The sequence below is a fragment of the Nymphalis io genome, chromosome 5 (genome assembly GCF_905147045.1).
Source record: "Nymphalis io chromosome 5, ilAglIoxx1.1, whole genome shotgun sequence".
Lineage (NCBI taxonomy): Eukaryota > Metazoa > Arthropoda > Insecta > Lepidoptera > Nymphalidae > Nymphalis > Nymphalis io.
Window position 1 is genome coordinate 1,177,454 of NC_065892.1, and position 16,038 is coordinate 1,193,491.

At 34.7% G+C, this 16,038-nt stretch overlaps 1 protein-coding gene across 8 annotated transcripts in view; it reads right to left on the reverse strand.

The window, feature by feature from the left end:
• Positions 1-16,038, reverse strand: part of LOC126768786 (polypyrimidine tract-binding protein 1) — a 462,213-nt gene that overhangs the window by 249,243 nt on the left and 196,932 nt on the right. For 3 of the 8 annotated variants that reach the window (XM_050487107.1, XM_050487104.1, XM_050487105.1), the window contains exon 3: positions 12,715-12,877. The exons of the other annotated variants lie outside the window; for them this stretch is intronic. In XM_050487107.1, coding sequence (XP_050343064.1) covers positions 12,715-12,723 — 9 coding nt within the window. In that variant the 5' untranslated portion in view covers positions 12,724-12,877. The remainder of the gene's footprint in view (positions 1-12,714; positions 12,878-16,038) is intronic. 8 annotated transcript variants of the gene reach the window in all.

Below are 16,038 nucleotides of genomic sequence, written 5' to 3' on the forward strand. Positions count from 1 at the left end.
TCCGCTCCTTTTTGAGGAGAATTATTGGAGCATATTCCACCACGCTGTACCGATGCGGGTTGGTGGAGTACATACGTGGCAGAATTCCCGTGAAATTGAACACATGCAGGTTTCCTCACCATGTTCCCCTTCACCGTCAAGCACGAGATGAATTATAAACACAAATTAAGCACATGAAAATTCAGTGGTGCTTGCCCGGGTTTGAATCCACGATCAACGGTTAAGATCCACGCGTTCTAACCACTGGGCCATCTCGACTTATTTTTAGTAGTTTCAAGAATATATTGATATTAAAAATCAAAAACTTTATTCATTGTAAAAAGCAAAAAAATCTACTATCGTTTTGAAAACATCAATCAAGAAACACAGATCGGATTTAGAAGAACCGGCGAAATAAACAATTATTGTGTGGAGGAAATCATTTCAATATCGAGGTCATTCAGGTATGTGCGTGCGTATGTTTGTGTCAATTGTATCAAACTCAAGTCAAAAAATTATTATTATATAATTATTTATGTAAGATACATATCTTGTATCTAAGAGATGTAATATTTAATAGTTGCATGATAATAATAATTCTAATATGTAACTATAAAATAAGTCGTTAAAACAAATGCCTTTTAACTCATTAGTGTCAGACAGTCTTTCCTCCCGGGTAAGCGTTCCGCTCCGACGCATGTGGGTTCCTCGGCGCCCATATATCACTTAGTCACCCGAAACCGCGCATGCGTTGCACAAACTCACACTATAACTTCTCGCTGAGGGATACGAGGGGTATCAATAATTTATGTAATCATTTCAAGTTTGACGTTTTTTTTTAATAACATTAAATGCCATTGAACTGTAATGGCTAGATAATTAGATTGGTTTTTGCGTGCGTTTTGCTTCGACGACGATTTCTTGTACCTATTTATTATTTAGTCGTTTAAATGAGCGTATGTGTTAACTTTTTCATACCTATACAAGGAAAACAAAGTAATTAAAAAAGCGTCATTTAAATCAATTGCTATATTTAATTTAATGTTTTTGTTTAATTACTATTTCATTCAAAACAAACAGTCAAACACAGAAATTATTAACAGTAGTTATATTACTAACTGAAATATTTATCAAAGCTTTCATACAACTTAAAAGAAAAGTGCTTTGAGATCAACCTTACTATTGTATCTTCTTGATTTTCTTTCTTTCGTCTTTTGTGTTATTCTGTACAAAAATATTAAAAAATGAATAAAATATGAACCACCTGTATAAACCTACGAGGCTAGCATAGTAATCAAGTATTTTTGCGTTGAAAATAATATATATAGCTTTTTGTAAACATTACGTAAATATAATCTCGAATCAAGCCTGAGGCAAAACATCATATTTGTTACTTTGCCAATTGCAAAACTCGGTGTATGTTTATCTTCATCGAATTTGTTTCCTCGCGTTTAAGAATTTGAAATATATTTCATATTTTATATTAAAGCATATGTATAAGAAAATTATCCTTTAAAAATCAAGTACGTAACATAAACTTTACCATTCCTGGTTTCGCACAGCTCGTATAAGGATCTAAACAAAACTTTTATCTTAATACAATAATCGGTATACGCACACATACAATACGCATTACACGTCAGTTAAGCTCCCAGTAGTCATGGCGTTTCCGACATTTTCAACAATTATTAATATTAAATATTAACTAATTATACACCAGAATCTTCCTCATGAAAGTGTCCATTGGTGAGCCGTTTGGTATGTTGAGGCAATCGGATTTGTCATTTTTAAGTTTATCTTATTCAAACAGACAGACACGGTGGGGCCACTTTGTTTAACAACATATCTAGGGATATCAACAATATTTATAGTTCCTTTTTTATATTTATTATCAAGGCTAGTATAGTATAAAGATAACTTAGAACTCTGGATGTCTTGAAGCTGACTGTAGTCGAACTCGCCTTTCAAACCGGAACACAACAATATGTACAACACAATAATAGGATGTACTGCTGTTTTGCGGTAAATATCTGATGAGTGGTTCGTACCTACCTAGACGAGCTTGCACAAAGCCCCTCCACCAGTATTGATAAATCTTATAAAATTTTTGGTGGAAGATACAATTTTAATCGATTTTTCATTTAATCAATGTTCACCAAAAATCCATATTGCGAATTCCACTTTGACCTGTTGATTATGGAAATTAAACGCCTTTGATCAACGCAGTGCCACGTACTGATTCGTAATGGAATTCGAAAAATTTGCATCATTAAAAGTCAATTCAATTTACCTGTTTTCATTTGGGCACCGTTGACGCGGGCTATTGCAATCACGGGCTGTCATTCTTGATTTTGAATTAATGAAGACGCAAAAACAATTAAAACTTTTTTTACGACGTATATTTCAAATTTACAAAAATATTACTAATTATCTGTTTATTTTTAAAATTGGAATACCAAACGAAAACATTATACAATCGTAATGTGATTAGAAATTACGAAACGGCATAACTCTATACTATTATAGCTGTACTAAAGCTCTTTTTAATGTTTTACAATACATGTCTTTATTTCAAGATTGTTAAGAGACTATTTTTTGATATTTTAAAACTGCGATATTTGTTTTTTAATGATTATTAAAAATGAGATTTAATTAAATAATTCATAAATTTTAGATTACAAAATTAAGTAATACTATGTTTGTAGTATCATATTTATTCATACGACACATCAGTACGGTTTTTTATAAATATAGGTAACTAATAAAATATTAAGACTATATTTTTTTACAGTATTTCTTACGGTTCGGTTTAATAACCGAGATGCCCCCGAGGTTACAAGTGAATCTCTTTATTGAAGTCAGTGGATTAGAACAACTACAAGCACCACTAATTTTTCACGTGTTTAATGTGTATTTATAGTATATTTCTTGGTCGGTGAAGGAACACATCTTGAGGAAGCTTGCATATGTCTGTTGAGAGTCTGCCAATATTCAAGTAGCGTTGTGGTATAAAATCAAAACTTCTCTTAAAAACCTTAAGTCAGACCTCTGTCCAGCATGAAATGTCATTCTACATCTAGGACGTGTAACATTAAACTTACTTCTTATTTATTAATATATAATTAAGAACCTCTATATGTATATATGTACATAGCCAATTTGTAGAAATATTATAGTTTAAGTAGGTGCCCTATGTGAGAGATAAGGCGCAATCAACAGGCTTTCCGAAACACGTGAATGTAACACTCAAGGATTCGAACACCGGACCTCATGAGCTATAGTGGTACAACTATTCCACTATAAAATTAGACAAGAGGTAGCTGAAATAAATATATGCCTTGAAGTCGTTTTTACTCAGGTGAATCGATTAAATTTCATATGCTTCCGCGATTCGGCAAATTAGATCGGCACTCGAAACGGTCAGAAGTCGACACCGGGCCCTTCAGCTGATATCACGCTATCCGTCCTCTTAGCAATCACGAGGAAATTTAAAAAAGTTGTCAAGATTTAAACGTCGAACGACGTTTGGTTCCATATTATTAATCTGTATTTAAAAATTTAAACGAGAATCGCGTGGTTATTTCCTTAGCTGTTTCGTCTTAAACCCTTGGTTGTTGAATTATGTAACTATGAATTTTTGTAACGAATTCATAAATATCATCAACGTTAAGCGCTTTAAAACATTATGGCAGTGGAAAATCCTATCTGCCAACTAGTCTGTTTCTTTTACTTTTGCAAATCTTACTACGCTAACTAAAATTTAATAAAGACAATCGCTTTAATATAATTAAGAAATATTTGATTTTTATTAATACTGTATATTCGTAATTCAAATTTCGTTTAATTTAAAATAAGATATTGTACGAAGGAACCCTGTAAGCGGGAAGATTATTCCCTTTTTCTCGCGGATCGGAAGCAGATCCCATTTCCTCCGACAACATCAAAGTGAGATAGCAATCAGTTTTTATTCGAATCAGCGATATTTTGTACGACATCGACTAGTTAGCTCGTTTCGATCAATTTGTTTGACATTAATTGTGGCAAAAATAATGTTTATTTTTACTTAAGATTTTTATATTTCGATTACATTTTGAATATAAGTACAAATTGTGAGCTCTTACTTTCGATAGGAAATAATAAAATATAAATATAATAGAAATTAAGATTTTTTTACCTAATTTTGTTTTATTTTCTTCTTTATGTTGTTTCTTTTTTAAAAAAAACTTTGTGGTTTTCGTTTATTTTTGTAAAATAATGTGTGAATATCTATATATATCTGTCTTTTAATTTTGTGTAAGTTATAAAATTGTTGAAAAAAAATGCTTATATTTATTTTGTGTTTGTATTATGATATGTGCTACTTTACTGGTTTTCGCCCGCGAACCCGCCTGCGTATATTGTTAAGTACCCTATTTCTAAACTCCTGACGTATTAGCAAAATATTCTAAGGTTTTTTTTTTTTTTTTGTATAGAAAAGGAAGGCGGACGAGCATATGGGCCACCTGATGGTAAGTGGTCACCAACGCTCTTAGACATTGGCATTGTAAGAAATGTCAACCATCGCTTACATATCCAATGCGCCACCAACCTTGGGAACTAAGATTTTATGTCCCTTGTGCCTGTAATTACACTGGCTCACTCACCCTTCAAACCGGAACACAACAATATCAAGTATTGCTGTTTTGCGGTAGAATATCTGATGAGTGGGTGGTACCTACCCAGACGAGCTTGCACAAAGCCCTACCACCAGTCACAAAGCCCTACCACCAGGATTGACCAAACTTACTTTCACATTTATAATAATAGTAAGGATTTCTTAGAACAGGAAAAGTATAATTCTACAGTCTTAACGTAATTTAAGATAACTTAATAAAAAGTCAATGTAATAAAAACAAAAGAAAAGAATGATAAATTGTTTAAAAAAAACAAATGCGTTAATTTGGAATAACATTTGAAACATAAAAAAATATATATTTGAATTTATTCACGAAACACGGACTGAAGTTATAATTGCTCCGTCGGCATTAATAAAGCAAAAATAGTCTAAACCTATAAATGGATATTTTCCATCCGCTATTTTCTCAGCAGTCACAGGTGAGATTTATCTCCGGATAATTGGATAAAGAACGCGTTCGCGAGAAGTGATACGGTGTGGAAGAAGTCGAAAGAAAGGCAAAGGGTGGTGAGGGGACTAATATGTTTGTTCGAGCGAACGATATTCCCGTATAGGACAGCTGTTTGGATCAAAGAGTCATACTTATTTTGAATCGCTTCTAACCTTGGTAATTAAGATGTTGTACCCCGCCTGCCTTGTTGGTCTAGTGACTAGATATAAGGCCGCTGACCCGGAGGTCTTGGGTTCAATTCCCAGGTCAGGCCAATAAAATGTTATTGGGTTTTTCTGTAAGAAAATTCTCAGTAGCAACAAGGGATCTGGAAGTTGGAAGTGTGTACATTACCGTGTCTCAGAAAGCACGTAAAGCCGTTGGTCCTGCGCCTGAACTCTTTTCGGTTGCGTCGGATTGCCGTCCCATTGGATTATGAGAGCTAGGGAATAGAGAGTGCACCTGTGTTTGCGCACACACTTGTGCACTATAATATGTCCTGTGCAGTTTGCTAATATCTCTTGAGATTGGCCGCTGTGGCTGAAATCGGTCTGGAGGACTTTAATTAAAACTGGCTCACTCACCACAACCGGAACAAAGGACTGCTGTTATGCGGTAGAATATCTGATGAGTGGTTGATAGAAACCCATAGGACCTTGCACAAAGCTTTATCAGGTTTCAAATATAATGATAAGCCAAGTGAAAAATATAATATAACAATAACTTTGTATCGTTTTAATTGATCTTTATGTTCATTTAATGCGATATTTTCACAGCATTTAGCTCTTTTCAAATAATACTATTCCATCGTAGTCTGATATTTTTCAGACAATTGATTTTCCATTAAAACTTTAACACGGGGATTTTCACATTTGTATACTATGATATCGGTTTATGTATTAGAAATTTTTAAATTATTTTATTTTTAAATAATCGTTGAGCGCATTAAAAATAATATGAAGCTATCGAAATATGATTCTCTCTTCAAACCGCGATTACTGAAATGTTATATATATATATATATCTTAATACACACACATATATGTATACGCTATATGAAACAGCAAAAAAAACTAAAAATACGCTTGAAAATCTTTATTCAGAATTGTAATTATTATTATTGGAAAGTATATTTTTCCAGTAATTTGAGCTGACCACGAACAAAGAGTTAATATTAACGAAAATAATGTTCATGGAAAATTATTCGGTAAATGCTGAATTTCAATTTTATCAAAGTGATATTACAATGATGGCATTAATCTGCTTCGTACTCGTATACGATGTCATGTTTTGTGTATAATAACATGACATTTCACAAAATAATTATTCTATACAAATTACGTAATGGTAGAAAATTATGTATATCCCAAGGCGTCATGTAAAATAACAATCTATTTTATTTTGATTAATAAAATCAAAGCTGTATTCGATGATGTAATTGCCTTCCATATTTAAATTACATTATTCTAATGTATGTATTTAGCCATTCAAAAATAATTGAGTAGCAAACAGCCAACCACACGAACTTTCGGATTTAAAAATGAGTAAGATAAGCCGTAACAAGCATCTCTCAAAATTATTGGAAAATTTTGATTTGTATATAGAACACATACACATGCGAAGGAACAAATACACACGCCGTGGAGTACCGGCTTAGAATAGTACTCCCCCAATCTCATCCCGTGGGTGTCGTAAGAGGCGACTGAGGGACGGGGAAAAGGGGGGATGGGCAGCAGCGTCCCCCCTCCCATAAACATCTTACCCCCTACTGCGCTCGCCAACACGCCTGCCCAGCGCGGCGAGTATGGGCAAACCACCTCCCTAAATGGCAGATGCGCCCAAAAAAAGGCCCCCAGTTACCGGCAAGCCCGCTAGGCCCGACCAAGGTAGCGGTCGCGGTATCGGCAGGGCAGGGGGTGCTAAGAATCACCGGTTCACGGCAGGCTACCGTATAAAACGACTGAAAATGGCAACGTATAATGAACGCTCGATGAGGCTGGACCATCACCTCGCCGAATTAGAAGTAGAGTTAAGTCATATAAACTGGCATATACTGGGGTTATCTGAAGTCCGAAGACAGGGGGAGGACACGATAACTCTAGAGTCCGGTAACTTACTCTACTTCCGCGAAGGTGATAACCTCTCCCAGGGTGGTGTCGGTTTTCTAGTCAAAAAGGATCTCATTAGCAGCATTGTGGAAATCAGTAGTGTGTCGAACCGGGTAGCGTACCTTGTCCTAAAACTTTCCGACAGGTACTCCCTGAAGGTTGTACAGGTATATGCGCCGACTTCGACATACTCTGATGATGTGGTCGAAGCGATGTACGAGGACATCGCAAAGGCCCTCAACGACACCTCGAGGGCCCACTACAATGTTGTTATGGGAGACTTTAATGCTAAAGTGGGAGTACAAGATAGCGGTGAATCGAAAGTCGGACCTTACGGCTTGGGCTGCAGAAATCACAGGGGGCAAATGCTGGTAAACTTTCTCGAAGCGCAGGGGCTTTTTTTGATGAATTCTTTCTTTCAAAAGAAGCCTCAGAGGAGGTGGACCTGGCGAAGCCCCGATAACGTGACAAGGAACGAGATAGACTTTATCATTTCGAATAAAAGGCACATATTTAGAGATGTTTCAGTGATCAACAGGTTTAATACCGGAAGTGATCACCGCTTGGTTCGAGGCACTCTAAATATCAACTTAAAAGCCGAAAGATCGAGAATGATGAGGTCTACTCTCCGACCTACCATGCTCCAAGCTGCTCAAGGCTCCGAAAAGTTCCAAATGGAACTTCAAAATCAATTCACCGCGTTGGAAACCATAAGCAGCATTGATGAGAGAACCGACACGCTGGTCAAAATACTGCAAAACACATCCCGCAAGTGTTTTCCGCCACAGAGAAGAGACAACGCACCAAAACTCTCTGCTGAGACACTCGAGCTCATGAGAAAACGACGAGAACTACCATCGTTTTTGTCAGATAAGGCCTGAAACCTGGGCAGTGCTCGACTCATTGCAGAGATGTCATATCGATTGGAGATATATCGAGGTACTGAGATGTCTGTACAACGCCGCTACAATGACTGTCCACATCCAGGACTGTAAGACGAAGGCGATCCAATTGCGCAGAGGGGTGAGACAGGGGGATGTAATATCCCCGAAACTGTTCACCAACGCGTTGGAAGACGTTTTCAAAACGCTGGATTGGACTAGGTATGGAGTCAATGTAAACGGCGAGTACATCTCACACCTTCGATTTGCCGACGATATCGTCATCATAGCAGAGTCGCTGGAACAACTCACCGAAATGCTGCGTAGCCTAGGCGAGTCTTCCCGGTGTGTCGGTCTCGGCATGAACTTGGACAAGACCAAGGTCATGTTCAATAGGCATGTCGTGCCGGGACCGATATACGTCGAGGGCAAACCTCTCGAAGTTGTTAGTGAATATACCTACCTAGGACAGATTATACAAATCGGTAGGAGCAACTTCGAGAAGGAAGCCGATCGAAGAATTCGCTTGGGATGGGCAGCATTTGGCAACCTTCGTCAAGTCCTCAAGTCGTCTATACCGCAATGTTTGAAGACGAAAGTCTTCAACCAATGCGTCTTACCTGCCATGACATACGGTGCCGAAACGTGGACACTAACTGCGGGACTAGTCCACAAATTCAAAGTCGCTCAGCGTGCTATGGAGCGAGCTATGCTCGGAGTATCTTTGAAGGATAAGATCAGAAATGAGATTATCCGGAAAAGAACCGGAGTCACCGACATAGCTTGCAAAATTAGCAGGCTGAAGTGGCAGTGGGCTGGTCACGTATGTCGTAGGACCGATGGCCGTTGGAGCAGACGAGTCCTAGAGTGGAGACCGCGAATCAGCAAGCGCAGCGTAGGGCGCCCTCCAGCCAGGTGGACCGACGACCTTAAGAAGTTGATGTTCAGCAGTGGACAACGATTGGCTGTTGATTGATTGATTGATTTGACATGCGAAGGTATGTATGTAGGTATGTATGTATGCGTTAAAATACACACACGTTCAAATTTTATTACTTAATTATTATTGATAAAATAATTTGAGTTGTTTATTATTACTTTGCAACTTTTTATATTTTTACAACTTTCATGTATTCACCTCCCCAAATCTTATATGACATGGTTTTGAAAGTGTGATACAGCAATTAGGTGTAATTGTGACCCAACATTTAGAATTTGTTTCAAACAATAATATTAAATAACAATCAAAATTATATAGGGAATACGCTAAATTAATTAATGAAATTAAGAATAGATTAATGGTTATATTAAATTCTATTTATTCTAAATATATGTATAAATAACAGTGTACAAAATCAAAAGTGGACCCCAACCTCGTCTGGGTTGAACAATTTTATCTATCTTAGTAGATATATTATAGGAAAATTTTGGACATCATATGTAACTAACATTTTTGCAACTTTTGTAGAATCTCGATTTTTTTTTTGGAAGTAAAATATAGTCTATACCCGTACCCCTCCCCCCGTAACAGCCTGTGAATGTCCCACTGCTGGGCTACAGGCCTCCTCTCCACTTTTTGAGGAGAAGGTTTGGAGCTTATTCCACCACGCTGCTCCAATGCGGGTTGGTGGAATACACATGTGGCAGAATTTCAGTGAAATTAGACACATGCAGGTTTCCTCACGATGTTTTCCTTCACCGTAAAGCACAAGATGAATTATAATCACAAATTAAGCACATGAAAATTCAGCGGTGCTTGCCCGGGTTTGAACCCACGATCATCGGTTAAGATTCACGCGTTCTTACCACTGGGCGATCTCGGCTATATTGCTATATAGCCTATATTGCTGCCTAATACCGAAGCTTGTATATGAAGGATTTTTTTAAATCGGTTTATTAGTTGTTGCGTTTATCCATTACAAACAGACATACAGAAAATATAATCTTACCTCTTTATAATATTGGCTAAGATAGACCAGTCATTCGTGACGTGATTCACCCGTCCAATTAAGCGTACAGTTCGAAAAAATAACTCACGCGTTACCTCACCTCTACATTTCTTAGAAAATCGAAGCAACCTAAACATTTCCAATCTCTATCCTTTCTGTGAAGCATAAATTAAATTATGACCCTATACAGGTTTATTATATATTGACTTACTTATGTTATTTAATTCGTGCCAAAATGTAATTATTGTTTTTCCTTTCGGATAGTCTCCGTAGAATATACTAAGTTCCAAACAGGTTGTGGCTTTACATTTATTTAACATTTTAAAATGATGATTTAAAACTAATTAAAAGAACCTATTTGATAAGAAAATGTATGGTTCTGTTGATTTTGATGAGCTTCCAAATTCCGAATTCATCTTGGATTCAAACGTTAATTCATAGCAATATTTTCAGTGTATATATTATTGGAACCTTTTTGCTAGTATTTTATGTATCTATAATTATAAAATGGTTTGTTCTAACTATCAGCGCACAGCAAAAAAATACTCTAGGAGTTTACAAAGCTGGAAGTTTATTTAGTTAAGAAATGATTTTTTTGAAACTTCAAATTAAAGCGGGAAAAAGAGAAGCGGTAAGCTGGCTAACTCGTACAAAGTCGGGATAGACAGCTTGTAAATATAATATAGTTATTTTATATTAAAATATTCTATAACAAAGACTTTTCTCCTTAGTAAACGTATCATAAAAGAACGAAGATGTATTTTCAGGAGATAGTGATAATTCACTTTAATTATAAAAATTAAGTCTGGGAAATTGCGAACTCATACGACCGTTCGCCACCCCACGCTGAATGTAACTGTTTCGAAACGTCCGCCCCTTCACATGCCCAGAGGGAAGTGAGTGACATAGAGAGAGCGCTCAACGCTCAAACGTTTCACTTAATTCCGAATAAATTACCTTAATTTGCAATTTATTTGTTAAATTAACATTAAACATTAATATATATTTGTATTATGACTTATTCATTAATTTATTGGTGTTTTAATAATAATATGAATTAAGTTGTTTAATTTCGAAATTGTTGGTCAATTTATAGTATCATTGTGTTTTTCTTTATGATACAGAATCATATTTAAAAAACGTTTGGAAAAATTAAGGGTTTCTTGTTAAAGTGTAATAGACAATAAAAAATTATCCCTGGTTTTATGATCGGAGACACGTGTATTTTAACCGTAGATTGCAGGTTCAAAAACGAGTTAGCACTGAATAAAATCATCAAAAGGAAATTTTTAGGTCTCGAATTAAAATCTGACATATGTGCGTATATCTAACAACCTGCATTGGTAGTGTTTTTGTACACAAAAAGCTTTAAGAAATACTTTTATAAAAATTTAATTAAATAAATAATGTCGTAATGGAAAATAAATTTACATATTTATAGACGTAACTAATTCGATTAGTATAAATTAAAGTACTAGCAACGAAAATTTTCATAAAAACCCTTTGAGAGATGTCTTTACACGAACTAAACTTTTTGTAATAGTTCAATACAAGCCAATCTTTTACCTTTTGAAAGTTCCCATTGGGATACCACAGTCCCTTACCCGTACAAACATAACGTATAACAATTATAGTGAATAGCGGTTTTATACGCTTCGATTTACTTTCTAGAATATTCATCCCGGCTAATTATTATAGAGTACTTTTGCTTTATTAAATGGATCATTGAAAAAGTCAAAATATATTTCATTCAAATATGTTATTACGAGAACCACTGACATTAAATATGCATTAATAAAATTTCAAAATATGATACATTATAAATTATATTATATAGCTAACCGTTTACATAATTTGCATGTAAATACAAACTAACCAATAATATTTAATGATGTTTATAACTACAGGCACAACGGACATAACATCTTACTTCCCAAAGTTGGCGGCGCTTTCGCGATGTAAGATGGTTAATATTTCTTACAATGCCAATGTCTATGGGCGGTGGCGATCACTTACCATCAGGTGGCAAAAAATATTGTTACAATTTAGCATGAAATTTTAATTAACTAATCAGCAAAGTTAAAAACTTCTGACAAGTTTTATTATTGAAACGAATACCTGGCCCTAGGAATGATTTATTGACTGTGAAGTCAGAACTTATGTATTACACTCGTAAGCTTTTCTTTGTCGCGTTTATATATACATATATATTTCCAATAAATAATATTATTATTTAAGACATTTAGGTCAATAGTATTATTACAGAAAAGTATAACACAGGTTAAAAAAGTTAGTCAAATGTGATCAAATAAAAGAAAATAATGTGTAAAAAATTGTAAAATATATCTACTACACTTAAAAAGGATAAAAAACACATTCCTACAAAACTTTAGAAAACAGAAAGTGCAATATGGGAACATCCAAAATCAACAATTAGTCAACTAATGCGAAGCGAGCCTAAAGGAGTGAGCGAGAAAGTGAATAAATTCCGACACAAAACTATAATTTCGAAATTCGATAATTTAAATAAGAAAAAATATGAACGAAAAATTTAAAGATACACATTGCACGAAAATCGCGGACGATGGATGGGTGATTTAGATGACATATTTACAAAGTAAAGCCCACACAGAGAAGGGTTAGCGTGGCGTAATTCAAGAGCGGTGAATAATTCATACAGAATTCTTATTACCTTGACCATTTCACGTAATGCGACGGTCCTAGAAGCCACTAGGTGCGGACGCCAAACCCGTTCTTAACGCCAAGCGATATTTAAGTCACTTATGGTCTAACACACCGCTCTTTTAAAAGTCTATATAACTGTCTTCGTACGTAGTTCAGGATAATAGCGGGCCCTGAAAATTAATTAATGCGTTAACTTCGAATCGAAGTAAATAAAACACTCAAACCGACCATCGTTTTAAGTACAATTTAATTAATGAAAATATTACAGATTTTCTTCTATATTAATGCAAGTATATAAATATATAATATAATAGTCTTTTGATAAAATCGTGTATTATGATTATTTAAAATAAAATGCTAAATAAATACAAAATAATTTGATTACTTATAAATAAGATAAGCGTTTAAGTCGAATTTTAATGTATAATAGAAAATAGTTTAAACTAGAAATATTTCAGGAACGAACTAAGCACTTACAGTAACAGAAACAGCCTGTTAATGTCCCACTGCTGGGCTAAGGCCTCCTCGCCCTTTTGAGAATGTTTGGAACTTATTCCACAACGCTGCTCCAATGCTGGTTGGTAGGATACATATGTGGCATAATTTCAGTGAAATTAGACACATGCAGGTTTCCTCACGATGTTTTCCTTCCCCGTCAAGCACAAGATTAATTATATACACAAATTAATTACATGAAAATTCAGTGGTGCGTGCCCGGGTTTGAACCCCGGGTTTGACAAATTCTAACCACTAGGCCATCTCGGCTTTTAATTTCAGGAACGAACTAAGCACTTGCGGTTAGTGTATAGCGAGCGTCGTCAGGTTAAATCGAGAGTGTAATAGGTAACCAATTTACTTGACTCCGGTGTAGATATCTCAGTATTTTTTTTTTATTTTTTAACCGAGTTTCGAGTTTGCCCGACGGAATTAGTTTACGCCAACGTTTGATCGGGTATTCCTTTAAAGAAGTTAAGCGACGCTCCGTAACGAGTAATCCGTGCACCATTATACAAATAGCTGGATATTTGGAGTATTTTTTGATGTAATTGAACTCGTTAGTGATTTCTGATTGAGGGTATTCTATGAACTTTATCGAAGTTTTTGATTGGATTTGTTTCCAATAAGTTTCGTAACGTTTATATTTGAGTTTAATTTATTTGTTATGGTTAACGTTTTGATCTTAACTTCTTATCTTGATATATTTCATAGATAGATAAATAGATAGCACTGACTATTCCTATGTAATGTTTAAATTATTCGTTTCATTAAGAGATACAAGATTAATGCACATAAAGATTTTTTTTTTATTTTTTGCTATGTATACAATTATTATTATTTAATATGACGTAAAACTTTAATGTGTAAATAATATAGAAATCAAATACTTCGATTTTTAATTACATCCCTGAAAGCTTTCCCGATCGTATCGTTTTCGCTTTTTTCTGTTGTAATTTCATGGCTCTAATAATTATAAATTTAAAATTATTTTTATAAATTAATCAGCTACCACAACATTTTACATGATATATTAAAAATAATGAGTTTTTTATTTTTACCTTCGCGTCTTTGTGATCAAGCGTGTATTATCGCTACCAATCCAAAGAGTTCCACGCAAAGTAAGTTTAATGTTTTCCATCTGTATACATATATATTCAATTTCTAAGTACTTCAGCGATTAATAGAATATTAAAAGCAAAAAACAATGAAGAAATAAGACCGCTAAAATATAAGAGAGAGAAACTGTTATTAAGGAAAATTTGTCACAAAAGAGCAGGTAAGGGGAAGATACCCATTTCGGCGCCCTAATTACGGAACTTTTGTACAATACGAGCATACCTACCTGCGAAATTTTTATATCTCGCGTAATAGATCATCCGTGTACTTAAGAATTACTCGAGCAACTTTCATTATTCTTATATAATATTTTTTTTACATAATATAAATTGCCATAAGTGCCTTTAGAACAATTTTGAAATCAATTATACAGTATACAGTAACAGCCTGTTAATGTCCCACTGCTGGGCTAAGGCCTCCTCTCCCTTTTGAGGAGAAGGTTTGGAGCTTATTCCACCACGCTGCTCCAATGCGGGTTGGTAGAATACACATGTGGCAGAATTTCAATGAAATTAGACACATGCAGGTTTCCTCACGATGTTTTCCTTCACCGTTAAGCACGAGATGAATTATAAACACAAATTAAGCACATGAAAATTCAGTGGTGCTTGCCCGGGTTTGAACCCACGATCATCGGTTAAGATTCACGCGTTCTTACCACTAGGCCATCTCGTCCATTCAATCAATCAATTAATTTACTTTAAAGCATCGAGTGACATAAAAGAAAGAAAAGGTTTCATTAATAAATTGTTTAATTAAAAGTGTGTCCAAGTTTATGAAAAAACTTTTCACGAATGCAAATTAAAAACCAGTTTTTTTTTGTCTTGCCATTTGTTTTCTTTTAACAATTTTCGGGTTTGAAATACGCAATGATACCAAATATTCAGCCTTCGTATATTATTCTATTATAATGATGTTTAACAAAATAAATATATATATATATATATATATATATATATATATATATATATATCCGTTTTTATTACATCAGTCACTCAATTATATTTAAGGATATTATGAACAAAAGTATGTTTCATATTAAAATAATTATATTATTATAAGAGAATTGTAATTCGCTCATTTCAATCTTTATTACCGTTCTGATAGTTGGGACTTTGGGTAATCAGACAACTACTAAATATATATAATTATATTATAAATGACGAAATAACTCTGCCCGTCTGCTTGTTTGTTAAGCCGATTTTGATAAAATTTTGAATAAATCAAGAACTGCAATGCTACTTATATATAGACTTTTTATATGAATCGGACAATTTTGGGTTTTTATATAGACCAGATAGCAGTACAGTCGTTTTTTGACCGATGGTATGGCTTTGTCGGGCCCGCCTGGGTAGGTATCACTCATTCCCCAATAATTCAACACAGCTGGCATAGAGGACGAAACACCTAAGATATCGTGTTTTGAGGCTGATTATTTAACGGCGTAAAAAGTCGCTTATGACGTTTTAACATTTCCGAGGTCTATGACCGACATGTCACTTACCCATTTGACATCATGTTCTATAACCATTTTTATTATTTGAATTTTGCAATTTCAAATAATAAAAATACATATTAATCTTTCACAAAAATCTTTTATTAATAAACTATACAATATTTAAACAAACTTTAGACTAAGCAAGGCATTATCCCAACCATTAGTCCGTGTTAAATTTACATGTACATACATTACGTCGTTATAAATTCAAGGCGTTCA